The sequence below is a fragment of the Prionailurus viverrinus genome, chromosome F1 (genome assembly GCF_022837055.1).
Source record: "Prionailurus viverrinus isolate Anna chromosome F1, UM_Priviv_1.0, whole genome shotgun sequence".
Taxonomy (NCBI): domain Eukaryota; kingdom Metazoa; phylum Chordata; class Mammalia; order Carnivora; family Felidae; genus Prionailurus; species Prionailurus viverrinus.
The window spans coordinates 45,648,889-45,676,304 of record NC_062577.1 but is presented as its reverse complement, the minus strand read 5'-3'; the positions used below and the strand labels follow the sequence as shown (position 1 = coordinate 45,676,304).

General features: G+C 37.4%; 1 protein-coding gene across 2 annotated transcripts in view; it reads left to right on the top strand.

The window, feature by feature from the left end:
* Positions 1-6,014: 6,014 nt before the first annotated feature.
* The window catches only part of CDC73 (cell division cycle 73), a 137,463-nt gene continuing 116,061 nt past the window's right edge, over positions 6,015-27,416 (top strand). For both annotated transcript variants that reach the window (XR_007148093.1, XM_047840234.1), the window contains exons 1-6: positions 6,015-6,488; positions 9,149-9,254; positions 12,115-12,184; positions 18,139-18,201; positions 18,286-18,338; positions 22,389-22,477. Coding sequence is in view for 1 of the 2 variants with exons in the window: in XM_047840234.1 (XP_047696190.1) it covers positions 6,358-6,488; positions 9,149-9,254; positions 12,115-12,184; positions 18,139-18,201; positions 18,286-18,338; positions 22,389-22,477 (512 nt within the window). In the remaining variant the exon portion in view is untranslated. The remainder of the gene's footprint in view (positions 6,489-9,148; positions 9,255-12,114; positions 12,185-18,138; positions 18,202-18,285; positions 18,339-22,388; positions 22,478-27,416) is intronic.

Sequence of the window (27,416 nt, the reverse complement as noted above, 5' to 3'; positions counted from 1 at the left end):
GGCTCGAACTCACAAACCAGGAGATCATGACCCGAGCCGAAGTCGGAGGCTTAACTGACTGAGCCACTCAGGTGCCCCAGGTAAGTATGATAATTAATATGTACACCTAATGTACATTAGGTGACAATAATTACACAGAAATACAAGAATGTATGGTAGACAATGCATATGATTACTGTTTATTGAGAGGTAGTACTGCTTATCAAGATGTTAATATTAAGGCTATTGTTAGAAACTTCAAATATGTTATTTATATATTTATATATTCATTTGTGCCTAAATACACATGTATGTAAAGGTATACTTCTAAATCTCATATTGCCAAAGTTATGTGAATAATGTAGAAAAATAGTAAGGCTAGAATATGGGTGTTTTTTTTCTGTAAAATGATTCAGTTATTCAGTGCCCAAATTAGTAGAGGTTCCTTTCTGTCATCAAAATAATTGTTAATTCTTAGTGCTTTAGCACATATTCTTAAACCATTTTGAAAAGACTTCCCCCCCTTTTTTTAAAATACAGTTTTATTTACTAAATAATCTCTACACCCAATGTGGGGCTTGAATTCATGACCCAGAGATCAAGAGTTGCATGCTCTTCCAACTGAGCCAGACAGGCACCCCAAAAAGACTCCTTTTTAATTTTGAAACATTCTGTTTCTAATACCATTGTTATCTATTACTATGTTTTTACAATATTGCCTGTAAATATTTCTTGTCTTTATTATTATTATTATTTTATTTTAGAGAGAGAGAGTGTGTGTGTGCACAAGCGGGGAGAGGGGCAGAGGGAAAGAGAATCTTTTTTTTTTTTAACGTTTTTATTTATTTTTGAGACAGAGAGAGACAGAGCATGAACAGGGGAGGGTCAGAGAGAGGGAGACACAGAATCCGAAACAGGCTCCAGGCTCTGAGCTGTCAGCACAGAGCCCGACGCGGGGCTCGAACTCACGGACCGCGAGATCGTGACTTGAGCTGAAGTCGGCCGCTTAACCGACTGAGCCACCCAGGCGCCCCAAGAGAATCTTTTTTTAATTAAAACAATTTTTAATGTTAATTTGTTTTGAGAGAGAGAGAGAGAGAGAGAGAGAGAGAGAGAATCAGCGGGGTAGGGGCAAAGAGAGGAAGAAAGAGAGAATCCCAAGCAGGCTCCATGCTGTCAGCACAGAGCCTGATGCAGGCCTTGATCTCACAAACCATGGAATAATGATCTGAGCTGAAATCAAGAGTTGGATACTCAACTGACTGAGCTACCCAGGTACCCCTGTTGTCTTTAGACACTTAGAAAATTCTTGCTTACTCTAATAACTATTCTTAATTTTTCTTTTTCTCAATTTAGGCCCCAGATTCAGAATAATGCCAAAACTCTCATTAGGTCTCCCAAAATGGCCATTAGGAAACAAAAATAATTGCTCCTTTACCCTAAACGTGAAAGGACAATAAACATAATTAGGTATTCTAGAATTATTCAAGTTTGAAAAGATTATTATGAGAAATTGTTGTTTACAAAAGTTAGGGAAAACAGAGAACAAAAAATGAGATTCATCTTCTTAGGCTAATCATATGTAAACAAAATGTGTTAATAAAAGTATTTTTGTATGATTGTATACTTTCAAAGTTAAAAGAAGCCTATCAAAATATTTTGTTTCCAGGATCTTAGATTAAAAAAATCTTTTTTTTCTTTTTGTTCATGAAAAGTCTGAAACAGCACTAGGGGTGCTGACTCTTTGTAAATTTATTACTTATTTCAGACTTCCTTTAGATCCAGTAACCAAAGTACACTCATCTTGTCTGAGAGCTGTAAGAAATGGTGGTAAAACATGGGAAAACTTCAATTAATTGTTCTAGGGTCTCCACTAAACCTATTGTTCTGTAAGTCACATAGCCTTTTCCACCCACACTTCTCAGGTAGTTGCCTAACCTCGTATAAAACACCCTTGTGTCCCTCACATAGCACTATCACAACTAATCCAGTTGTGGATTACTTTACAAAAGGTAAGAGTATATATGTATGTGTGTTTATGTAAGTATATATATGTATACATGTATATATTTTGTATGTGTGAGTGTTTTCTATATTTCAATAATGATAAGCTTATATACTATGCTGTCTTCATCATAATAAAATCCTAATCTTCAAGTATTAATGTATATGTATGTGTATGTGTGTGTGTGTGTGTTTGTGTGTGTGTGTGTGTATGAAGTGTGATAAGACATAAATTATCCCATGACCTTGGAATGCTTTGAAAACAAAGAGAATCCCTAACCTCTACAGTAACCTGTTAAAATGGACAAGTTAAACACATTTAGATGCTTTATTTACTATTACTTAAGGAAAATGTAATTTAAAAGGTGAATTTTAACCAGAATGCCCCGTGATATCAAACAAAATAGCAGAGATAAACTAACAACAATATGGAACCAACATTAGTGGAGTAATTGTAAAGGGATTACTGAGAATGTTTCTAATGTGCATTTTATGAATCAAGGACATAATCCATGCAAGACTGTAAACATAGGAAATGGACAGAAGCCAAAGCCTTGAGGCTCCTTTGAACATTGCAAAATGGATTTTACACAAACTCTTCTAGTAATAAGCTATGAATATGTTCAGGTTATTTGTCAACTCTTAGGATTGGGCAGAAGTTTTTCCTTGCTGGGAAAGTATAGCTCCATATCTCCATCTTCCACAAACTTTAGGAAAATGAAAAAGAATTAATGGAATCCTAAAATTAAAATTAGCAAAGCTCTCAGAAAATTTTGAATTTTGATGGCCTTAATTTTGCTGTTGGTCTCAGTGTCAATAAGATTTACCCTCTCTGAAACCCATGGATTATCTCCTCATGAATTAACAATTTACCCCTGTCCCTTCCATTTGAAATGTTTACTTTTTAAAAAATGTTTATTTTTTTATTTTGAGAGAGAGAGAGCATGAGAGGGGAGGGGTAGAGAGAGAGAGGGAGAGAGAGAATCCCAAGCAGGCTCCACACTACTAGCACAGAGCCTGACACGGGGCTCAAACTCATGAACCATGAGATCATGCCCTGAGCAGAAATCAAGAGTCAGATGCTTAACTGAGCCACCCAGGCACCCCATTTCCCTTTCCTTTCCTTTCCTTTCCTCTCCTCTCCTCTCCTCTCCTCTCCTCTCCTCTCCTCTCCTCTCCTCTCCTTTCCTTTTACTGTTTAATTATTTGAGTGAGTGAGCAAGCTGGGGAGGAGCAGAGAGAGAGGGAATTAGAGAATCCCAAGCAGGCCTTGAGCTTTCAGCATAGAGATCATAACTTGAGCCAAAATCAAGAGTTGACGCTTAACCAACTGAGTCACCCAGGCGCCCTTGAAACATTTACTCCTAATCCTAGATTCTATTTATTACAGACTAATATGAATAAATACAAGTGATTTGTGATCCCTCCAGAATTATCACTAGAAAGTTCAAGCTGCATTTTCAAAATACGTACTTTAACAAACCCTTCCTAATTTAAAACCTGGATATTTAGTCATCTGGTAAACGTATCAGAATACAACCATTCTTGGACATTGATGGAAAGGATCTTATCAGGTATTGTTAACAACGGATATAGCAGCAAAACTCTAAGATAATGATCTCTCATCCATGGTTTTCAACTAAAAAGATGTACCACTTTATCCCAATTGCTAGACATTTATTCTCAAGAGAATTCAAACTGAGAATTGTTAGGAATTTTTCAGATGCTGATGACTGGAGAAGTGGGCAGCTTTCACCCAAGACAAAGAAACAAGACTGATTTTCTAATTTTTTTTCTAGTTAATTTTCTAAGTTTTCAGATCTAGTACTAATCTTTTCTTCTATGATACAAAAATTTTTAATGTTTATTTATTTTTGAGAGAGACAAAGTGTGAGCAGGGAGGGGCAGAGAGAGAGGGAGACACAGAATCTGAAGCAGACTCCAGGCTCTGAGCTGTCAGCACAGTGCCCGGCTTGGAGCTTAACACACAAGCTGTGAGATCATGGCCTGAGCCAAAGTCGGATGCTTAACTGACTGAGCCCCCCAGGTGCCCCTAATCTTGTCTTTTATTGATTGTATTTTGACATGAACATTACTGAACCAATATTACTGGGGTAATGGCACAGGATTTAAATAAAAACAAAATGATCCATGCATTTCTTTAACTGTTATAAGCAACAAATTACTAATGCCATATCTCATTACACTGAGTTTAAGAATCACTATCCTCAGAACCACAATTTTTCCTAAAAGAAAGACTGTCTGGTCATTGCTATAGATTGAATGTTTGTGGTCACCCACCCCATCCCCCTTCATATGTTGAAATCCTAAACCCAAGGTGATGGTGTTAGGATGAGGCCTCTGGAAGGGGATTAGGACATTATAAAAAAGACTCCAGAAAGCTTTTTTCTTTCCACCATGTGAGTATGCAATGTGAAGTCAGAGGTCTATGAACCAGAAAGCAGGCTTTTACCAGACAATGAATCTTCTGGCATCTTGACCTTGGATTTCCTAGCCTCTAGAACTATGAGAATGAATTTCTGTTGTTTATAAGCCAACCAGCCTAAGGCATTCTCTTATAGCAGTCTGAATGGACTCATATAGTCATTATTTGTGTATGAAATAAAATTAAGAGTCATTTGAGTAGACTATTATTGGCTCTTCTACCCATTAAAGACTGAGTTTGTTGAACTCATCTATCCATTTATTAATTTAACATTTTCTAAGAGCCAATAATGTGCTAGACACTAGGATATGATGATACAGGTCTATTGCCCTTTAGTTTTGCAGGATGAGGCAAGCAAGGAAACTAATGTGGGCTCTCAAGTAATACTGGGTGCTCTCATACAAGTATGAATAGACACTATGGGAGATTAGAGAGTAGTAAGTGCTTCATTGTGTCTGTTTTTGTGGTGAGATTCAGGAATCTACCACAGGGATGGAACATTTGCAGAATAGACAAAATTTCTCAAATTCATTTGGAAACTCGCTATAGATAGTATAGGAAATAAACCATACACTTCTATATCTCTCTGTAGTGCACATAATAAAAATGGATCCCTTTCAAAGCAGATCAAAGTATTTGGTTATGTCAGTCAAGAAATAGCCTCCCTCCCTCCCCTTTCCACTATAGTAAAAGGGATAAAAAAAATTATGGCCCCCACGGAATATGTTCAGTTTAAGGTATACAGGCCACAGTATATTGAATTTATTTCATTGTTTCCAGCACAGCAAGGACACCCTTTAGCCTTCTGAGTGCCAATAAAAAATCAAGTAATTCGAAAGTGTTCTGACAGCTTGGAGTTTGTGTTCTCCTTTTCATTAGCATCTTTGAATAGAGCTATTTAAGGGTACCGCTTTGGGTCTGGCAGGAAGAAGGGGCCAGGATGGAAAAAGTCATCATCCAAGGAACTGAAGTGGAAGATCAACATTTATGATATTTTGTTGATTTGCTAGATGCTTTCTTTCATCTTATTCTCATACTAAGTTCTTTTTTCCACTAGCCTATTAATGCTGTAAGAAGGTATGTATCTTGTCCAAGGTCAAGCAGCACGTAACAAATACAGGTACCCGGGATTGGTCTCCTCCGGACTAGGTCTTTACCACTACGTGAATACGCTAAAAACAAAAAACAACCCCCAAACCGTACCCTGCCTCCAAAACCTCACCCTTTTAAAGGGACTTAATCGGATCACTAAGACCTACAGGCCATTTAATGGGTCCCCTTTAGTTGGGAAGGTACTCTTAGCGTTCTGGAAACCTTTTGCCAAGTTCCACTCTCGCCCAAGGAACGGCCCGAGAGCCCTTGGCCGCAGTCAAGGTGGGTGGGCGGTCACCCAGTGCGTAGTCTGGGGACAGAATTCCCGGGCTTCCTTGCAGGTGCGCGCGCACCTGTCGCTAGTCGCGTGCGCGCTGCGAGGGACGACGGACGAGGTACGTGTCCGCGCGCGTGCGCCCGGCAGTATTCCCCGTACGTGCTCCGTACGTGGGCGCGGTGTCCCTGCGCTCCGAGTTTCGGGCCGGGATTCGGCCCGGTGCCGAGTGGGAGTCTGGGAGGGGCGTGTTCCTGGTCGGTCGTGGCTCCCCCTGGCGGCGGCCTGGCTGGAGGCGCGCAGTCAGGCGTTCTCCGCGGGCAGCCGGCGGCGGGGCCTTGCCTTATAGCGCGGGGTCCTCGGCGGCCTGGGTGTCTACTGCCCCTGCTGCTGTCGTAGGCGAGGACGGCTGCTAGTGCGGCTGCTGTTGGTTCGCGGCGGCGGCGGCGGCGGAGGAGGAGGAGGAAGAGGGCGAGGCGACAGGGGAAGAAGGAGGCAGGCGCGGCGGCGGCGGCTTCGCCCGGGGCCGGCGGCGGCGGCGGCGGCGGCGAGGGGGGGGAAGATGGCGGACGTGCTCAGCGTCCTGCGACAGTACAACATCCAGAAGAAGGAGATTGTGGTGAAGGGAGACGAGGTGATCTTCGGCGAGTTCTCCTGGCCCAAGAATGTGAAGACCAACTATGTAGTTTGGGGGTAAGTCTGGCATGGCTGTGGCCTGGGGTTGGCCAGGCAGAGTTGGGCGCCCCCAGGCGACCTCTTTCCGAACCCCTCCCCCCGATTCCCTTTGGGGATGGAGAAAAAACGGGTCTCTGGGTAAAAGTTTTTCTCAAGAAAAGAAGTTACACTTTTAGGTGAGGAGGAAATAGGAGGAGGTGTATCTCCATTTCTTTAAGTCTTTGGGACGCCGAAGGGGAAGGTACCACAGGAGTTTCTGACTTTCCTAGTTCATTTTTACCGACGTGTGTAGGTGCAGAAAGGGGCGTACCGTCCGGTCCTAGAGATGTCTTTTTGTGTTTAGTTTTTTCTTTCTCTTCGAGGCTACCATGTGTTGTCACTATCCCACCTGCCCCTTGCAGCTCCTGGTCTGTTTCTTTTTCCTTTCGTAATTCCCTGAGGTAGAGAGAAGGGAACTAACTATGTGAGATTAGAACGGGAAAAAGATTTGGTCACTTTGGAAGAGTCCTCAAAACCCGTGTTAGAGGTGAAGGCAGGAATTTCTTCAGGGAGAAAGTTATTGGTAAAATGGAGTGAGCTTTACAGATCTAAGTAAGATATTGATGATGGTGTGTGCTTGTAGGAAATGGGTTTTAACAAGAAATATTTGGGAACGTTCATCTACGCGGGGCTTTTTGAATTGAAGGCATTAAGGAAAATATCTAGAGATAGGTCTGATAATGGTTTGGGGCCTTTTTAAAGGTGATCTCTCTCTCTTTGGTATTTCATCTGGATGATTAGAACCTTGGGCTAGAACTTCCATACTCATTTTGCTTGATTGAGTGGAAGCACTGGGCTTTGTGAAGAGTTGATGAAAAGCTGGGGAAAATTTAGTTTGTTGGTTTCTAGCTTTTTGGCCCTGAGGACTTATGATTTGATTAGCTTTATGAAATGTTGATGCAATGACATCATTCTGAGTTTCTTGCGTTTTGTCCTGTCAAAAAAAATTTGCACAGACAGAATTACATTTGATTGGAATTTTAACGGATTTATTATTTTTTTTCTTTAAAAAATGGTTTAGAAGTACTCAGGATGTAGCGTGGTTCAATTTGAGAAATAGAAAATTCTTAGCACCTTGGTTCCTGACTCAGGGGAGGTTAACTTAATCAGAGTAGGTGAAATAAAACATAACTTGGTAAGAATTGCATTCTGGCTCTTGAGAGTAATCACTTCTAGCTTGTGGTATTAGGAAGGGTTTCATAGAAATATGTTTGGCGTGTAGACAGGCTACAAATTTTCTTGAACAAATGAATGAACAGATGAGTAAGCCTTAAAGAGTGAGTTAGGAACTTTGAGGGTGACATGATGGGTTAGGTCTTAAAGGACAGGGAACTGTATGCTTAAAGCCATGAGAGCTGGAAAGGAAATATTTTGATAGCATTTCAGTGAAGCTAGTAGTGAAAAAGGGGTGCTTAGAATAATTTCAAACTTTAACAATAGCTAATTACACCACTAAACATATTTTTGTTTTGTTATTCATTTCTTTATGCACATGTACATATGTCCAACTTCGGAACTTTAAGCAATACTTATCCTTATTGCATGTAGTACGTTCTATTACTTTGCTTTTCTGTATTGTTAAAAACCCTGATTACCTGGATATTACGTGTTATTGTACAGTAACTGGTAGTGATGTATGGTTTGAAATAATGTCAATTCATAGGAAAAGTGGAAATAAAGGCTAGAGAAATGTAGATGAGGGCTGACTATATTGCACTGTATTCAGATGAGGTCAAATAATACGCTGACGTTTTTTAGATGGGAATGTAGTAGGAAGAGTGAGATTGGACACAAATATTGTTGAGGCAATAGTATTATGTGGTTTCGTTAAAGAGCTTGCACCTCTAGACTGCATTGGGGCGCCTGGGTGGCCCAGTCGGTAAGGCGTCCGGCTCTTGAGTTGGTTCTGGTCATGATTTCACGGTTCGTGAGTCTGGGCCGCATATTGGGCTATGTACTGACAGCACAGAGTCTGTTTGGGATTCTTTCTCCCTCTCTCCCTCTCTCCCTCTTTCCCTCTTTCCCTCTTTCCCTCTCTCCCTGCCCCCGCTTGTGTTCTCCCTCCCCCTCTTTCTCTCTCAAATAAACATTAAAAAAAAATAAACCTTTATACAGCATTGCTTTACCACAGGTAGAATTGATTATGATTTTTTTTGCATCATTGGTTTAATTTAAGGGATGTCATAAGAATTATACCTCTGAAATTTATTATTGTGTTTGCTGTAAGAATGTTAAGGATGTTCTTTAGCAGTATCTTATTTAGGAGACAAAGAATAAATTTCTAGTAAGTTTAGAGTTGTGCTTCTTCTAATCAGTTTTTCTCTTGTGGATTCTCTCCACTCTGTAACTGACTAGGTTTCTCTCTTTATTGGCAAAGACCAGAATGAAGTTTGGGCCAAATTCTAAAAAGTGTGTAGTACCTTAGAGTATGAATATGGTGTGCTTTCTTTTTTTTTCATTTTCTCCCTTTGTGTTCTTTTACTTTAATGACAGTTCCGCTTACTAGATTTCATACTTTATGTGTATTTTTGTTAACCATGTTAAATCCATTCTTGAGTAGCAAAGTGAATATAGATAAATTCATACATACAAGTCTAAGGAGTTGAATTAAAATTGAGTAAAAATCTTAATTATTTCAGGACTGGAAAGGAAGGCCAGCCCAGAGAGTACTACACATTGGATTCTATCTTGTTTCTACTTAATAATGTGCACCTTTCTCATCCTGTTTATGTCCGACGTGCCGCCGTAAGTAAAATTCATTTTAAAACTTAATTTTTTTTTTTTTTTTTTTTGGTTAATAGGTATTATTTGGCATGGATCACTTCCCTCATGGGTTTCAAATCAAAAAAATAAAAGGTTCATCTGTATGAAAGCCCACTAGAAGTTCAAAATTAGATCTTTGCATGTTTTTAGATCTGTGACTTTCATGTAAAATGTGGGCGCTGTTTACAAGAACAGAAGTTTTGAAGATATTTATAGGAATATTAAAAAATATATATATAAGCCTGTAGAAGGACCCTGATATTCAGAACTCTGATCTCAAGAATACTTTTTTGGGGTGTGCCTGGGTGGCTCAGTTGGTTAAGCATCTGACTCTTGATTTTGGCTCAGGTCATGATACCACAGTTTGTGAGTTTGAGTTTGTAAGCTGTGCTGACAGCTTAGAGCCTGTTTGGGATTCTCTCTTTCTCTGCTCCTCCCCCATTCATTCTCCCTCTCTCTCTCAAAATAAATAAACTTAAAAAAAACTTTTTTTGGGTTTCAGAATCAAGATTAACAGACAACTTTATTATTATTAGAGGGAGAGAGTGTGTGTGTGTGTTCACATGAGCAGGGGAAGAGCAGAGAGAGAGAGAGAGAGAGCGAGCGAGTGAGAGAATGAGAATCCCAAGTAGGCTTCACGCTGATGGGGGGCTCAATCTCACAACCATGAGTCACGACCTGAGCCAAAATCAAGTGCCAGAGACCTAACCAAACCCAAGTGCCCCTAACACACCACTTTAAAATTAATTTTAATCTGTTTAATAAACCTCTTTTGAACTTTATTGATAAATTCATTTGTTTCCAGTTTTTTTGCCTTCAGCATCTCAGTATTTGAACTCTGCTTTTCTGAATGGGAAATATTCAGCGTTTAATACATATAGAAAAAAATACGTAGGGTGAAACTACGTATTGAGATTTGGGAAATAGTGGGATAAAAATAACAGCATCTTTATGAAGTTATGTTACTTCATCTTAAATCTTTAAAATCTGAATTAGGCAGTAATTAGAATGTATTGTTGGCTATATCCATTCATTTTGTGGTAATAAAGATGATCCAGATGCTTGATTTATATATAGAGATTATGTTCTTGGCAAATAGTTATAACTATAACTGATGGCTGTAATTGTTACTGTGGACCTTGGGACCCTTGCTCACATCAGATTTAAGTCTTTTGTTTTTCTTAAATACTTGGCAGATTGAAAGGGCAGAATTCTACAGTTCTAGGGTTCTACAAATTTTTTTTCCTCCACTGTGCTACTTGCTCTTTCTTGTGAGCAGACCATGTCTGATGCAAGTTTTCTGGACCCATAGCTCCTATTTTAGTGTGAGTAGACTTATATCTTTTTCAGTTGGCTGTATTATGTCCATAATTCATTATTAACCAAATAATGAAGTATGTTATCAGACTTAGAAACAGTAACTTAACAAAATTAATTCAAATCTTTTAGCTATTTATGATACTTCATGTAGACTAGTTTTTAAAAACAAGCACACAAAAACCTGTGGGCTCTTAAATGTTTATACTCCTAGCAGAAATTAAAATTTAGCCTACCGTTTAAAAAAAAGGTTAATTTTAAATGATTAAATATAGTTAAACTCTATCATCAGGGAGTGTGTGCAGAATGTTTGAAGTGAAATGTAGTTAGTATACAATATAAGATAAATAGCCGAAGTTACTAAGGATTCTGGTTATTTATCATTGTGTATATAAAGTGACAAAGGGATTTTAATTATATAATCTTGCAGCCACCAGGCTTTCTTATACTTAGTTTTTTTTGTGTTTTTTTTTTTTTAATTTTTTTTTTTTAATGTTTATTGTTGAGAGAGCACGAACGGGAGGGACAGAAAGAGAGGGAGTTACAGAATCTGAAGCAGGCTCCAGGCTCTGAGCCGTCAGCACAGAGCTCAACGTGGGGCTTGAACCCACGAACCATGAGATCATGACCTGAGCTGAAGCCAGACGCTTAACTGACTGAGCCACTCAGGTGCCCCTTAGTTGTTTGTTTACATTATAAAAATGATATTGAAAATTGTGGTAATTACAGGATTCATTGAATTTATGGCCTCAAGATGACCTGGTGACTAAAGTATACAGCTGTATTGTTAGTACACCTCTTTACAATGACTAATGTAGGAGATTTAAGGAAAATTATCCATTTTACCAAAATAGGTACATTTTCCAGATTTAATTTTTTAGTCTTTTCCCCTTCCTTACAGAATTTGTGTGCATTCAAAGATAAAAAAGAAATATGTAGCATGGAAAGTAAGCAACTGACATTAATGTTTTGCTGTATAATGTCCTAAATTTTTTCCCACGCTTAAACAGTATACCTATTGTTTTGAAAATTTAGTTTTTATGGCTAAGTTAGTGTATTTCAGAATTCAAGTAGAATATTTTGAGAAGTCTGTTTTGTGTTTGAGAAAAGAAAGCACTTTGGAAACATTGCATGTAATGATCAAGCAATGGGACTAAAAAGATAATTACCTCAAATATGCATGCAAAGTATCATGAATAAAATAAAAAAATACTTAAAGTAAGCCAAAGGAACAAAAAAGACTGGAATTGATATTTTGAAGAGGGATTGGTCATTGTTTCTAATGATTATCTTTTAGGTATCTTAATTGAATTTCAAGAATGAAGTTATTAAAAATTAATATCCTTAAAATTTTTGAAGACTTGGGTTAGATTTTTTTAGCCTAGTAGTTCTTTAAAGGTAAGATTCTGAATAAATATTACCAAGATCTGTTGGAATAAAATTCAGATATTACACAATGTTTGTTTTTATCATATTTCTTGTAATTGTTGTTGATTTGATAACTAATTAAAAATTTTGATTTCAGACTGAAAATATTCCTGTGGTTAGAAGACCTGACCGAAAAGATCTGCTTGGATATCTCAATGGTGAAGCATGTGAGTAATTTTTAAATTGCTCTCACTCTTAAATAGCCATTGTTTCTTTCTTTCTCCTGTGAAATAAGAAGCAATGGGAAGAGAATTTGTATTTCCACTAAAAAATTAACCTTCCAGCGGCTATGTGCATATGCTCTCCTTTTTTTTGTGTGTTATGGTGAATACACTACCTTCATTCCTAAGACCGGTCACCACTTCTCTGTAGATTCCATTTCCTTTCACACTCTCAAAGACTCTGCTTTTGTAAATTATTGCTTCTGCCTTGCGTCATCATCTTCCTCTTTTCCTCTGCATCATTCCCTTTAAAGTGCATACAGCAAGATCTCATTTAAAAATGGTTTTTTGATCCCCCCCCCATTCCTACTATCTATTGTACTGTTTGTTTTTTCCTTTTTATTGCAAAATTCTTTGTAACAGTTGTGTGATATCACTGCTTCCCTCTTGAATCCATTCTGGTTTGGCTTTCCTGTTCATGTCCCACTTATATCACTGTTGTGTGGTTAACACTGACTTAAGGGTTACTCATTCCTTTGGTTTCTCTTATTTGTATCTTGCTTGATCTCTCAACAGCATTAGATACTGTTGACTGCTTCCTTTTGGAAACCCTTTCTTAGCTTGGCATTTGGGGCACCTGATTCTTTTGGTTCTCTTTCTATTCATTGTCCATCTCTCATTTTCTTTTGCTTACTTCCTTATATTCATCCTATTTCTAAGCTTTAAATTATAAATCCACTCCACATCTTTCCTTGGATATTTAATAGGTATCTGAAATTCAATGTATCTGAAATAGAATGCCAATTTCCTCTTTCCCTTCTCCCCTCAAACAAAATAGGTCTGGTCTCCCACTGTTCCCATCTCAGTAAATGGCATACCATTCATGTAGTTGCTGAGGCCAGAAACCCTGGGGAAATCTTTGATTACTTTTTTCTCACATCTCATTTTGTGAGCAGGTCCTTTTCTTTAAAAGGATGAGTTTCTTAACCATTCTACTCCCACTATGTTCCATCCTTCCCCTTTAGAGTTGTATAGCCTTTTCACAGTACCCTACTCTGTATTTCCTAGTATAGTCTTTGCCTACCCACTAGAGTGACCTGTTTTGAAAAACACATATAAGCTTGATTCACTTACCTGCTCAAGTCCATCCTGTGGCTTCCCGTCACATGTAGGATAAAGCTCATATTCCTTATCCTGACCTATGTGATTTTGCTTCTGCCTAAATATCTGTGGCCTCATCTTCTTCCAACTTTCATTTGCTCACAGCGGTCCAGTCTTATTGATTCTTTTAACTATCCTGACTTTTCAAGCCTTTGTACTTTCTATTTTTTGTGTTCAGTTCTGTTTCTCTACATTGTCACATGTCTTACTTTTTACCACCTCAATCTGTGCTTTAATAATCTGTCAGAAAGAATTTATCACTCTAAAAAAGAAAATAGTGTTGTTTTTCCACATATATCCATCTGTGTATAGTATCTTCCTAATTTATATTTTGTCAAATCCCTTACATTGACTTGAAATTATATATTGGTTTACTTATATATTATTTGTCTGCCCCACTAGAGGGTAAACTCTAAGGGGGCAGGTAGTTAAATACCCAGTATTTATGGGGCGCCTGGGTGGCGCAGTCGGTTAAGCGTCCGACTTCAGCCAGGTCACGATCTCGCGGTCCGTGAGTTCGAGCCCCGCGTCGGGCTCTGGGCTGATGGCTCAGAGCCTGGAGCCTGTTTCCGATTCTGTGTCTCCCTCTCTCTCTGCCCCTCCCCCGTTCATGCTCTGTCTCTCTCTGTCCCAAAAATAAATAAACGTTGAAAAAAAAAAATTAAAAAAAAAAAAAATAAATACCCAGTATTTAGAACAGTGGTTCTTATAGGTGCTTACCTGTGTAAGTGAGTAATCATTAATTTGCTGTCTTAAAGAATATGAATAAAATTATAAGTTGGTACAATTAATAGAATATAAATTGGTGAGTATGAATAAATTGATATAATCATATGATAGTATGAATAAATCAATATGAGACTGTTTGGTCGTAACCTTTCTTGGAGTGTTTACTACCTTTCAGTCATTAATAGCTGTCTTGTTACATATTGAGTTCCATGACTTTAACAGTAATACTGATTTGCATGGAGTCTTTTGCATAATGGAAAGACCATGCTCAAGAGTATTATCTTTCTGTACTGTCCTCTGAACATTTAGCAAGTACTTATTGAGTGGTTATTCTTAAAGTAGTGCAATTGCTGGGTCATAGAGTGGTTCTATTTTTAACTTTTTGAGGAACTTCCACACTTTTCCAGAGTGGTTGCACCAGTTTGCATTCCCACCGATAGTGCAAGAGGGTTCCCCTTTCTCTGTGTCTTCTCCAATACCTGCTGTTTCCTGAGTTGTTAATTTTTGCCATTCTGACAGGTGTGAAATGGTATCTCACTGTGGTTTTCATTTGTATTTCCCTGATGAGAAGTGATGTTGAGCATTTTTTCATGTGTCTGTTTCCCATTTGTATGTCTTCTTTGGAGAAAAGTCTGTTCATGTCTTCTGCCCATTTCTTAACTGGATTATTTATTTTTTGGGTGTTGAGTTTTATAAGTTCTTTATAGATTTTGGATACTAGCACTTTATCCAATATTTCATTTGCAAATGTCTTCTCCCATTCTGTAGGCTGCCTTTTAGTTTTGTTGATTGTTTCCTTCGCTGTGCAGAAGTTTTTTATCTTGATGAAATCCCAATAGTTCACGTTTGGTTTTGTTGCCCTAGCCTCCAGAGACGTGTCTAGTAAGAAGTTGCTATGGCCAAGGTCAAAGAAATTGCTGCCTGTGTTCTCTAGCATTTTGGTGGTTTCCTGTCTCATGTTTAGGTCTTTCATCCTTTTTGAGTTTATTTTTCTGTATGGTGTAAGAAAGTGGTCCAGTTTCATCATGGTCCAGTTTTCCCAACACCATTTGTTGAAGAGACTTTTTTCCATTGAATATTCTTTCCTGCTTTTTTGAAGATTAGTTGACCATAGAGTTGTGGGTCCATTTCTGGGGTCTCTATTCTGTTCATTGATCTATGTGTGTGTTTTTGTGCTGGTACCGTACTGTCTTGATGAATACAGCTTTGTAATACAGCTGAAGTCTGGAATTGTGATGCCTCCCACTTTGCTTTTTTTTTTTTTTTCCTTCAACATTAGTTTGGCTATTAGGGATATTTTCTGGTTCCGTATAAATTTTAGGATTGTTTGTTCTAGCTCAGTGAAAAATTCTGGTGGTATTTTGATAGGGATTGTATTGAATTTGTAGATTGCTTTGGGTGGTGTAGACATTGTAACAGTGTCTGTTTTTCAATCCATGAGCATGCGATATTTTTCATTTCTTTGTGTTTTCTTCAGTTTCTTTCATAATAAGTGTTCTATATTTTTCAGAGTACCGATCTTTTCCTTGTTTGGTTAGGTTTATTCCTAGATATTTTATGGGTTTTGGTGCAATTGTAAATGGGATCGATTCCTTGATTTCTCTTTCTGATGATTCATTATTGATATATAGAAATGCAACAGATAGCTGTACATTGATTTTATATCCTGTGACTTTGCTGAATTCATTATCAGTTCTAGCAAATTTTTGATGGTGTCTGAGTCTTTCGGGTTTTCCATATAGAGTATCCTGTCTTCTGTGAACTGTGAAAGTTTGACTTTTTCCTTGCTGGTTTGGGTGCCTTTATTTCTTTTTGTTGTCTGATTGCTGAGGCTAGGACTTCTAGTACTGTACTGAACAACAGTTGTAGGAGTGGACATCCCTGTCATGTTTCTGACCTTAGGGGAAAAGCTCTCAGTTTTTCCCCATTGAGAATGATATTAACTGTGGTTCTTTTTTGTATATGGCCTTTATGATATTGAGGTGTGTTCCTTCTATCCCTACTTTCTTGAGGGTTTTTATCAAGAAAGGATGCTGTATTTTGTCAAATGCTTTTTCTACATCTGTTGAGAGGATCATGTTGTTCTTATCGTTTCTTTTATTAATGTGGTGTATCATGTTGAGTTATTGGTGGATATTGAACCAGCCCTGCAGCCCAGTAATAAATCCCACTTGATTACGGTGAATAATTGTTTTAATGTACTGTTGGATTTGATTTGGTGGTATCTTGTTGAGAATGTTTGCATCCATGTTCATCAGGAATATTGGTCTGTTATTCTTTTAGTGAGGTCTTTGGTTTTGGAATCAAGATGATGGTGGTCTCATAGAATGAGTTTGGAGATTTTCCTTCCATTTCAATTTTTTGAAAGAATAGGTATTAACTCTTCTTTAAATGTTTGGTAGAATTCCCCTGGGAAGCCATCTTGTCTTGGACTGTTTGTTGAGAGATTTTTTTTACTGATTCAGTTTCTTTGCTGGTTATGGGTCTGTTCAAATTTTGTTTTTTTTTTTAATTAAAAAAAATTTGTATTTATTATTGACAGAGTGCCAGCGGGGGGAGGGGCTAAGGGGGGGGGGGCAGAAGATCTGAAGTGGACTCTGTGCTTAGAGCAGAGAGCCCCAGACTAGGGCTTGAACTCACGACCTGTGAGATCATGACCTGAGCTGAAGTCGGACACGCAACCAAATGAGCCACCCAGGCACCTTGTTTGTTCAAATTTTCTATTTCTTTTTCAGTTTTGGTAGTTTATATGTTTCTAAGAATTTATCCATTTCTTCCAGATTGCCCTATTTGTTGGCATGTAATTGTTCATAATATTCTCTTATAATTGTATTTCTGCAGTTGTGGTTGTGATCTTTCCTTTGTTTCTTGATTTCATTTATTTGAGGCCTCTCCTTTTTTGTTAAGTTTGGCTAGGAGTTTTCAATTTTATTAATTCTTTGAAAGAACCGGTTCCTCATTATATCGATAATGCTATGTAGCTTTAAAAAGAAAGAATGCTCCACATATCAGTATGCTAGAGCTCTTTTGTTAGGATAAAAAAAAAAAAAAAGGTTCAGGACAGTGTATATAGTATGCTATCTTTTATGTGAAAAAGGGGAAAGGGACATGTAGGTGGCTCAGTCAGTTAAGCATCTAACTCATGGTTTTGGCTAAGATCATGATCTCACAGTTTTGGGGATTTTGTCTCTCCTTTCTCTCTTGCGCTCCTCCCCACCCCCCATAAACATTAAAAAAATTTAAAAGGGGGGGGGAATAAAGGTATAAGTTTGTATTTCTTGTATCTACAGAAAGAACCTCTAGAAAGATACACTCTAGACTTAAATAGTCATATAGGGTGGTGGGAACTAGGTGGATGGGACTAGTTTCATTATTTTCAACCTTTCACAATTTAAATGACTTAATTTAAAAAGTAATTGCGGGGCGCCTGGGTGGCTTAGTTGGTTAAGTGTCTGACTTTGGTTCAGGTCATGATCTCACAGTTCGTGAGTTTAAGCCCCATGTCGTGTTCTGTGTTGACAGCTTAAAGCCTGGAGCCTGCTTTGGATTTCGTGTCTCCCTCTCTCTCTGCCACTCCTCTGCTCACACTTTGTCTCTCTTCTCTCAAAAATAAATAAACGTTAATAAAAAATTTTAATAAAAAAATAAAAAGTAATTGCAGTGTTTTTTCTACCAATTGTGAATAACTAAAATTTGCATTTTTGAAGTGAATGCTAACTTAAGTAAAACCTTTTCCTATGGATATGTATTTATGTATTTATGTTTAGATACATTTTATGTGCATGTGTGGTAACGGAGTATATGTTCTTTGAAGTGACCAGTTAATTTCAGTCATCGCAGTAGTTTGTAAGCTAAATTGTTAAAAATTATTTGTCCTTTAAAGACTTTTAAATATAAATTAGTCTTTTATAATAAACTGTTTTACAAAGCTGCTTTAAAACTTTTTCCCCCCTCAGGAAATTATACATATAAAGTAAGAAATTACAAATATTGAGCATTTTACTTGTAATAATGTCTAGTATATGTGTTCAAATATTGAGCTTCTCACCTAAATCTTTTTAAATCTTCAGCAACATCAGCAAGCATAGACAGAAGTGCCCCTCTAGAAATAGGTCTTCAGCGATCTACCCAAGGTATGTTTTGGTGTGTATTTATAATGAACTTTTAAAAACTTACTCCAAAACCATATATTTACTTTTCTTTTTTTTTTCTTAAAGTCAAAAGAGCTGCAGACGAAGTTTTAGCAGAAGCAAAGAAACCACGAATTGAGGTAATGGAATTTTATTTTAAATATGAATCGTAGTGTTACAAAATTGAGATTGTATATGAATACAAATTCTTTTTCATAGTAGTCCTAGGAGTTTTTTTCTGGAAAAATTGTCATAGTATTATAAGTGTTTGATTAATAGCAGTTGAGGTATAATTTAAGATCTTTCACAGGGGCACCTGGGTAACTCAGTCGGTTGAACATCCAGCTTCAGCTCAGGTCATGATCTCACAGCTTGTGAGTTCGAGCCTCGTGTCAGGCTCTGTGCTGACAGCTCAGAGCCTGGAGCCTGCTTCGGGTTCTGTGCCTCCCCCTCTCTCTGCCCCAACCCACTCGCATTCTGTCTCTCTCAAAAATAAACAAACATTAAAAAAAAAAAAAAAAGATCTTTTATGTACAAACTGTGTGGTGGACATATCACTTTATTTTTCTTTGCCTCTTCGATGAAAATGTTGGGCTTCATCAGGAGTTGGGAAATTTCTTCTGTAAAAGTCCAGATAGTAAATATTTTAGGCTTTTTGGGCCATTTAGTTTCTGTTCAGCTATTCCACCCTGCTATCATAGTGTGAAAGCAGGCATAAGCAATACGTAAATGAACTGACAGGACTGTATTTCAGTAAAATTTTATAAAACAGATGGTGATCCTACCTTTGGGTTGTAGTTTGCCTATCCCTGGAATAACATGGTATGAGAATTTGCTGTACTCTTTTTTTTTTTTTTTTTTTTTTTAATGTTATTTATTTTTGAGAGGGAGAGAGAACAAGCGTGAGCGGGGGAAGGCAGAGAGAGGGAGACACGGAATCTGAGGCCGGCTCCAGGCTCTGAGCTGTCATCAGAGAGCCGGATGCAGGGCTCGAGCTCATGAACCATGAGATCATGACCTGAGTTAAAGTCAGATGCTTAGCCAGCAGTGGAATACTGATATTGGTAAATAAGGATAGTTCACATGAAATAGAAGCTGTATGAGAAATGCAGTTAACTTTAGAAAGAAGCATAAGACAGTTAAGCCTTGGAAATTTTAATTATATGAGTATAAGACTCTTTATTTAAAATTTTTAACAAGTCTCAGATCAGTTACATATAAAACCCAGTGCAAATGGAAGATTAGGTACTAGAGATACACTTAAAATCTGAGAAATAAGTACCAATTAACAGTATAGGAAATAACACTTGTAGTCATCATTAATTTAACGTTACTAGAAACCATAACTCTTCTTTTTACACTTGTATAAAAATCAAACAGTTGTACCTTTGGCCTACTACATAAACAGCAGAGCATCCACAATTAAGGATAAAAAGGTAACTGTTAAAGGGACAGAGTTGTCGACATGTAATCTTTATATATTCATTGACAAAATTTGATGCTGAAACAGTAATTTTAATTAATTAATTTTAAAACAACGTAATTTTCATTAAGCAAACTCTGAGACATGGACATGGTATTTTAGTTAAGGATAGTAATGATAGTTAGCTCATTGTTGCTACTCTGTTCTGGGTGACGTTTTATACACTTTATATTAGCTTGTGTAATCCTAAGCCACAGCCTTCTGAGGTTGGCAGTCTTGTGCATGCCATCAATGAGCAAACACCTCAGACGGAACAAGTTACTTGCTGAGGTTCACAGAACCAGGAATAGAGTCTAGACGGTCTGGCTCCTAGCCATTCCACTATATATACTGATTACAAATTTTTCAGCAATAAAATGAGTTTCCACCTGTTCTCTCTGTATGAAGGAAGATTGGGACCCACTGTGAACAAAATGAGTGAATTTAAAGATATTAATTACTTGGAAAACCCGAAATTTACAGTTTTAATTATTTGGAAAACAATTGAACGTGTCAGAAATGCTGATTTGCCTGGATACCATTAACTTGAAAATCAACAAGAAATAGCATAATAAAATTCTTTCCAGAGTATTTATAGAGTTAAAAGAGTTACATAAACAGTTATGTTACATTAGCAGTTTTTAGTTCACCGTGTGTATGTTGGGAACCTGCAAGGCACTAGGCTCAGAGAGAGAAACCTTGAGGGCAAAGATTCTGAACTTATTAAAGTCTAGGCTGCAGTTGTCTTTAAAATCAGTAGTTTCCTAAGGAACTTGAGTTCCTTGTGCTGTACCTTCATTACAGATGTCTAAAATTTAATGCAGTTTGCTAAAATACTTTGTGTTCATGTCAGTAATATGTCTGTTTTAAATGCTAGGTTAATAATAGAGCATGAATTGGAGCAGAGCATCTTTTTAGATCTCTTGAGTATACTGATGGCATTTTATACAATATCATATTTTGTTAGCCATAAACACTGACTCATTTCCTCAGTTGTCTCATTTGTTGAATGTGAGCATTGAACTAGATCAAGTTTTGTTTTGTTTTTTTTTAATGTTTTTATTTTTGAGAGCAAGCGAGCTTGAGTGGGGGAGGGGCAGCGAGAGGGGGAGACACAGAATCTGAAGCAGGCTCCAGACTCTGAGCTGTCAGCACAGAGCCAGATGCAGGGCTCGAACTCATGAACCGTGAGATCATGACCTGAGCCAAAGTTGGACGCTTAATCGACTGAGCCGTGCAAGTGCCCCAATCAAGTTTTGGTTTTAAATGAACATATTTCCGAGTAAATTTTACCTGAAATTCTAACATGCAGGTTAGAAAAAAGCTGAGCTACCAAGATTGAATTCAGAGCAGTGTCCCATGGGTCACTTTGTAGGAAAAGCCTAATGTTCCGAGGAACATGCTTTGAAAACCATTAAAGTTACACTTCCTGTCATCAGAAATGCTGATGGATTTACGACCTGGGGCAACAGATGCAAAAAACTAGCTCCAAAATGAAATTTTTGACTGTGGTGAGGGCTTTTCATAACATTTACTAATCAACTTTTCTGAAGAGAAGGAATTTATTTGTGGTGTATTTTTATGAATAAAAGTAGCTGTGTTACATTATGGGAAGAAAAAAGCTGCTGTGGAACACCTGGGTGTCTCAGTCGGTTAAGCATCTGACTCTTTAAATTTAAAGTTTATTTTTGAGAGAGAACACAACCGGGGAAGGGATAGATAGAGGGGGCAAGGCAGAATCCCCAGCAGGCCCCACATCAGCACACGAAGGAGCCTGAATCGGGGCTCAAACTCCTGAGCCAAAATCAAGAGTCTGCTGCTTAAGTGACTGGGGCACCCAGGCGCCCTTTAAGCGTCTGACTCTTGATTTTGACTCAGGTCGTGATCTCAGTCTTGGTGAGATTGAGCCCTATCCTGTGTTGGGCTCCATCTGACAGGCTGACAGTGTGGAGCCTGTTTGGGATTCTCTCTCATCTCTCCACCCCTCTCCCCACTTGCCCTCTCTGTGTGTCTCTTTCCTTCAAAATAAGTAAATAAACATTAAAAAAAGTTGCTGAAGTTCTTTGGTAAGCTTTTAATCAGTTCTACAGTTTAATCAGTGATCAGTTTAATCAGTCATCTAATATTTACTTATTTATCATTATTTTTTCCTTAATTTTAGTTGAGAGAGGGAGAGAGAGAACTTACAAACAGGGAAGAGGGGCAGTGAGAGAGACTGGGAATCTTAAGTAGGCCTTCACACTCAGCACAGAGCCTGGTGCAGGGCTTGATCCCACCACCTTGGGATCATGACCTGTTGAACCAAAATCAGTAGGTCGCTTGACCAACTGAGCCACCCAGGCGCCCCCCCCAACTTGTATTTATGTAACTAAAAGTAATCTTAAAGTTGAGTTGATTTAAGGCCAGTGATGCCTAGAAAGTTATAGGCAGGAACTTATGTAAAGAAAAGTTACATGTAGTTTTTTTTGTTGTTGTTCTAAAAGTTAAATAAAGGGCCACCTGGGTTCCTCAGTCAGTTGAACATCCAACTTCGGCTCAGGTCATGATCTCACAGAGAGTTCGAGCCCCACATTGGGTTCACTGCTGTCAGCCTGTCAACACAGAGCCTGCTTCATAACCTCTGTCCCCCTCGCTCTCTGCCCCTCCCCCACTTGCACGCACTATCTCTCAAAATAAATAAAAGTTAAATAAAAATTTAGAATATTCACTAACCAGCGATTATTTTCAGGATGAAGAGTGTGTGCGTCTTGATAAAGAAAGATTGGCTGCTCGTTTGGAGGGTCACAAAGAAGGGATTGTACAGACTGAGCAGATCAGGTAAGATTTTCTTTAGTAGAAAGTGTTGTATAAGTGTATATGGAAAAAGAGATATTAATATGCCATCTGCGTTAATTTTACCTTTTGCATTTATTACGTGCTTCTGTGCCCTAAGTTTAAAAGATGATGTGTGAGCCTATTTTATGGTAGGGGAGATTGAAAGCTAATGATGCTTTCTGGAAAGCCTTGTTCTTGGTACTATTACCACATTGATCTTTCCTGTTTAAAATTACTCCATAACCAAGCCACTCATTTATTTTGTGATCTCTTGTTGATTTATAGCAGAGGTCAACAAACTTTTTTGTACAGTGACACGTATTAAATACTTTCGGCTTTGAAGGTCGTGTGGGGGTTTTTTTTGCAGCTATTTAATGCTTGTGGTAGGGAAAGCAGTCTGTGATTGCTCTAATTCATAAGAGAATTAGCATGGCTAGATTTGGCTTGTGGTATTATTTTGTTTATCTCTGAATTTTACTATAATTAGAATCCCTTCATAATTTTTCCTTGGCACAATATAGTGCTTTGGGAAATTCTATCCAAACTAAAAAATTCAATGCGGATCTTTAAAAGCTTTATTAAAGATGATTAACATAGCAGGAAGCTGCACATATTTAAAGCATATTTGTTGATAAGCTTTCACATATGTATACATCTGTGAAACCATCATCATAATCCAGAACATGAATGTAACATCACTGCTATAAATTTCTTCTGTACCTTTATGATTCCACACTTCTACCTGTCCCTACATCCTTCCCTCTCCAGGAAACCAATGATCTGTTGATTAATTTTTTTCTGGAGTTAAGTATAAATGGAGTTATGTAGTATATACTTCTTTGGTGGTCTGGCCTCTTATTTAGTATAATTATTTTGAGATTCATCCATGTTGCTGAATGTGTCAATAGTTCATTCTTTATTATTGGTGAGTAGTTTATTCTTTTCCATTGTATAGGTGTAACAATGTTTTCCTAGGCAATTGTTCATGGACATTTTACTTGTTGCTGTTTTTTGGTTATTACAGCTAAAGCTGTGATCATTTGTATACAAGTTTTTTATGGACATAAGTTTTCATTTTTACTGAGTAAATACCTAGAGGAGGAATGATTGAATCATGTAGTGTTTTGTTTTAGATTTACCTTTTTAAGACATCACCAGACTTTTCAAAGTGATTATACCATTTCACATTTCTACCATGAATATATGAGTCCTACTTTCTTCACAGCCTTGCCAACACTTGGTGTGATCAGGCTTTTTAATTTTAGCCATGCTAAAAGGTATGAGATGATATCTCATTATGATTTTGTCTTGCACTTACCTCATGATTAATGAAATTACGAGCATCTTTTTGTGTGCTTGATTTGCCATCTTATATCATGTTTAGTGAAGGTTCAAATTTTTGTCCATTTTTTTTTTATTGGATTGGATTGTTTTCTTATTATTGGGTTTTGTAAGTTTGTTGTATGTTCTGGATAGAAGTCCTTTTTCAGACATTGGCTTTGCAGGTATTTTTCCCAGTCTGTGACTTATCTTTACATTCTCTAGCTGCCTTTTGAAAAGCAGCTTGTTTTAATTTTTGTGATGTCTCATTTATCAGTGCATTCTTTTGTAAATTATCTTTTGGTGTTGTAATTAAGGAATCTTTGCTTGAACAAAGTCACCTAAGACTGTCTTGTATTTTCTTGTAGAAATTTTTTTAATTTTAGGGTTTACATTTATGTATTTATTATTATTTTTACTTTATTTTTTAAAATTATTTTTGAGAGAGAGCACGACGAATGGGGGCGGGGCAGAGAGAGAGAGGGAGACACAGGATCTGAAGCAGTCTCCAGGCTCTGATCTGTCAGCACAGAGCCTGATGCAGGGCCTGAACTCCCAAAACGCGAGATCATGACCTGAGCTGAAGTCAGACACTTAACTGACTGAGCTACCCAGGCACCTCTAGGTTTTACATTTAAGTCTGTGATCTACCTTTAGTTAAACTTTTTGCATGGGGTGCACAGTATGGCTCAAAATTCATTCATTTTTTATGATGTAGGTATTGAAGTTCAGTTTTGTGCCAGTTGTGCCCAGTAGTTTCAGTGTTACTGGTGTCCAATTAATTCTTTGCACTTGTGTAAAAAATCAGTTGTTTCTGGATCCATTCTATACTGTTCATCTGTTTGTCTTTTTGCCAGTGCCAAACTGTTTCATTAGTTTTAAAATCAGATAGTGTTAGCTTTCCAACTTTGTTTTTCTGTTTCAAGGATGTTTTTGCTCTTTTAGGTTCTTTGCATTTCCACATGAGTTTTGGAATTAATTTGAGTTAATTCCCTGGGATTTGATTGGGATTGCATTAAATCTATAGACCAGTTTGAGAATTGCTATCTTAAAAATTTGAGTCTTCTGACTTATGAATAAGATGTACTTATTTTCCCTTCTAGTAATGGAAAGGTATTTAGATCTTTAATTTCTTTTAATGTTTCATGGTTTTCAGTGTATAGGTCTTATACATCTTTTTGTTGTATTTCATACTTTTTGGTGCTATTGTGATATTTTAAAAATATATCAATTCTTGATTTGCTGCTAGTATAGAAATACAGTTGATTTTTGGGTATGGATCTTGTATCCTGCAGTCATGTTAAACTCATTGATTAGTTCTTGTAACTTTTTTGTAGCTATCATTAATTTTTCTACATAGATAATTATGTTGTCTACATATAAAATACATTTTTTTCTTTTTTCTCTTTTTCTTTCTAAACTGGATGCCTTATATTTCTTGTCTTATTGCACTGGCTAGACTCACTAATTGCTTATTAATCTGATGTTGAAGAAGCAGTGAGATTAGACATTCTTACCTCATTCCTCATCTTAGGGGAAAGCAGTCTTTCACCATTAAGCATGTTAGCTTAGGTTTTTTTGTTAGATAGCCTTCAGCAGGTTGAGGAAGTATCTTTTTGTTCCTAGTTTGCTGATAGTGTATCAGAAAGGAATGTTAGCTATTGTCACATGCTTTTTCTGATTCTACTGAATTGATCATGTAGTTTTTCTTTTTTGTTAATATGGCAAATTAATGTTTTGATGTTTGCATTTTCATGGATTAATTCTACTTCATTTTTTTTTAAAATTTTTTTTAAGTTTATATATTTTGAGAGAGGGAACAAGTGGAGGAGGGGCAGAGAGAAGGAGAGAGAGAATCACAAGCAGGCACTGCGCCATCAGCATAGAGCCCAGTTTGGGGCTTGAACTCACGAACTGAGATCATTACCTGAGCTGAGATCTAGAGTCACTTAACCGGCTGTGCCACCCAGGCACCCCTTTACTTCATTGTTTTATTGTCTTGCTGCATAACAAATTAACCTGAAACTTAGTGGCTTAAACAGCACATGTTTATTTATTTTTAAAGTTTATTTTGAGAGTGAGCAAGGGTGGGACACAGAGAGAGGGAGTGAGAGAGAGAATCCCAAGCAGGCCCTGCGCTGTCAGCGTGGAGCCTGATGTGGGACTCTGACCCACAAACCATGAGATCATGACCTGAGCTGAAAACAAGAGTCACATGCTTAACTGACTGTGCTAACCAAGTGCCCCAGAAAGTATGTTGATTGTCTTACAGTTTTCTGTGGGTCAGGAGTCTTGGAGTGACTCTGCTTTAGGGCCTCTCACAGTGTTTCAATTAAGGTGTTGACCAGGATTGTGTTCTCATGTGTAGGCTTGATAGGAGAAGGATCTACTTCCAAGCACACTCATGTGCTTGTTGGCATAATTTAGTTCCTTACTGGTTGTTAGACTAATACTTCAGTTCCTCAGATGTTATCTAGAGGACTCTCTTCGTTCTTTGCCACATTTGGTCTCTCCATAGAATATTTCACGGTATTATATCTTGCTTCATCAGAGTGAGCAAGTAAGAGTGGAAGAGAGCTGTCAAGCAAGATAGAAGTTTTTTATAGCCAAATCTTCAGAGTGACACCCTGTCACTTGTACAGCATTTTAATTTTTAGGAGCAAGGTTTAGCCCACACATACACATAGGAAGAGGATTACACGAGTGTGAATGCCAAGAGGTGGATGTTGTTAATAATCATTTCACTAGTTGCTTACCATGATATGATGTATTTTTGTTATATGTCATTGAACTATACTTTAAAAATTTATGTAGAAATTTTGTACTTATGTTCATGAGGTCTGTAGTTTTCTTACGATGTCTTGGTCTTGTTTCTTATCAAGATAATTCCTATCAAGATAATCCAGCTCAGAACGAGTTGGAAGGTATTTCCGTTTCTTCAATTTCTGGAAAACTTTGTTTAGAATTAGTATTATTTCTTCCTGCATTTGGGAAAATTTATTAGTAAAATTGTACTATAGTTTTCTTTATTTTTATGTATTTCACATAAGATTTTCAACTACATCTTCAGTTTAATAGTTATATGTTTATTCTGGTCTCTTTTCTCTTTCTGTCCTTTGAATGTTTCTTTGAAAGAGTTTGTCCGTTTCATCTATATTGTTCAATTTATTGTCGTAATGTTGTTCATAATTTCCTTTTATGGTGTCTAGGATCTATAATGATGTCCCCACTTTCATTCTTTGATATTAGCAATTGTGTGTTTTCTGTTTCTTTATTGTCCAACCAAAATTGATCAATTTTATTGATCTTTTCAAAGAATCAGATTGGGATTTTCCTCTTTAGTTTTTTTTTTTTTTCCTCTTTGTTTTTGATTCTTCAATTCTGTTCTGATCTTTATGATTTACTTTGTTTTGCTTACTCTGGGTTTAATGTGCTCTATTTTTTATAGTTTCTTAGAGGAAAATCAATAACTTCAGCTTCCACTGTAAGTACTGCCTTCATGGCATCTCATATTTTGGTATGTTGTGTTTTCATTTTCATTCAGTTCAAAATTTCTAATTTTCCTTGTGATTTCTTCTTTGATTCATGGATTGTTTGCAAATGAGGTGTTTAGTTTCCAAAT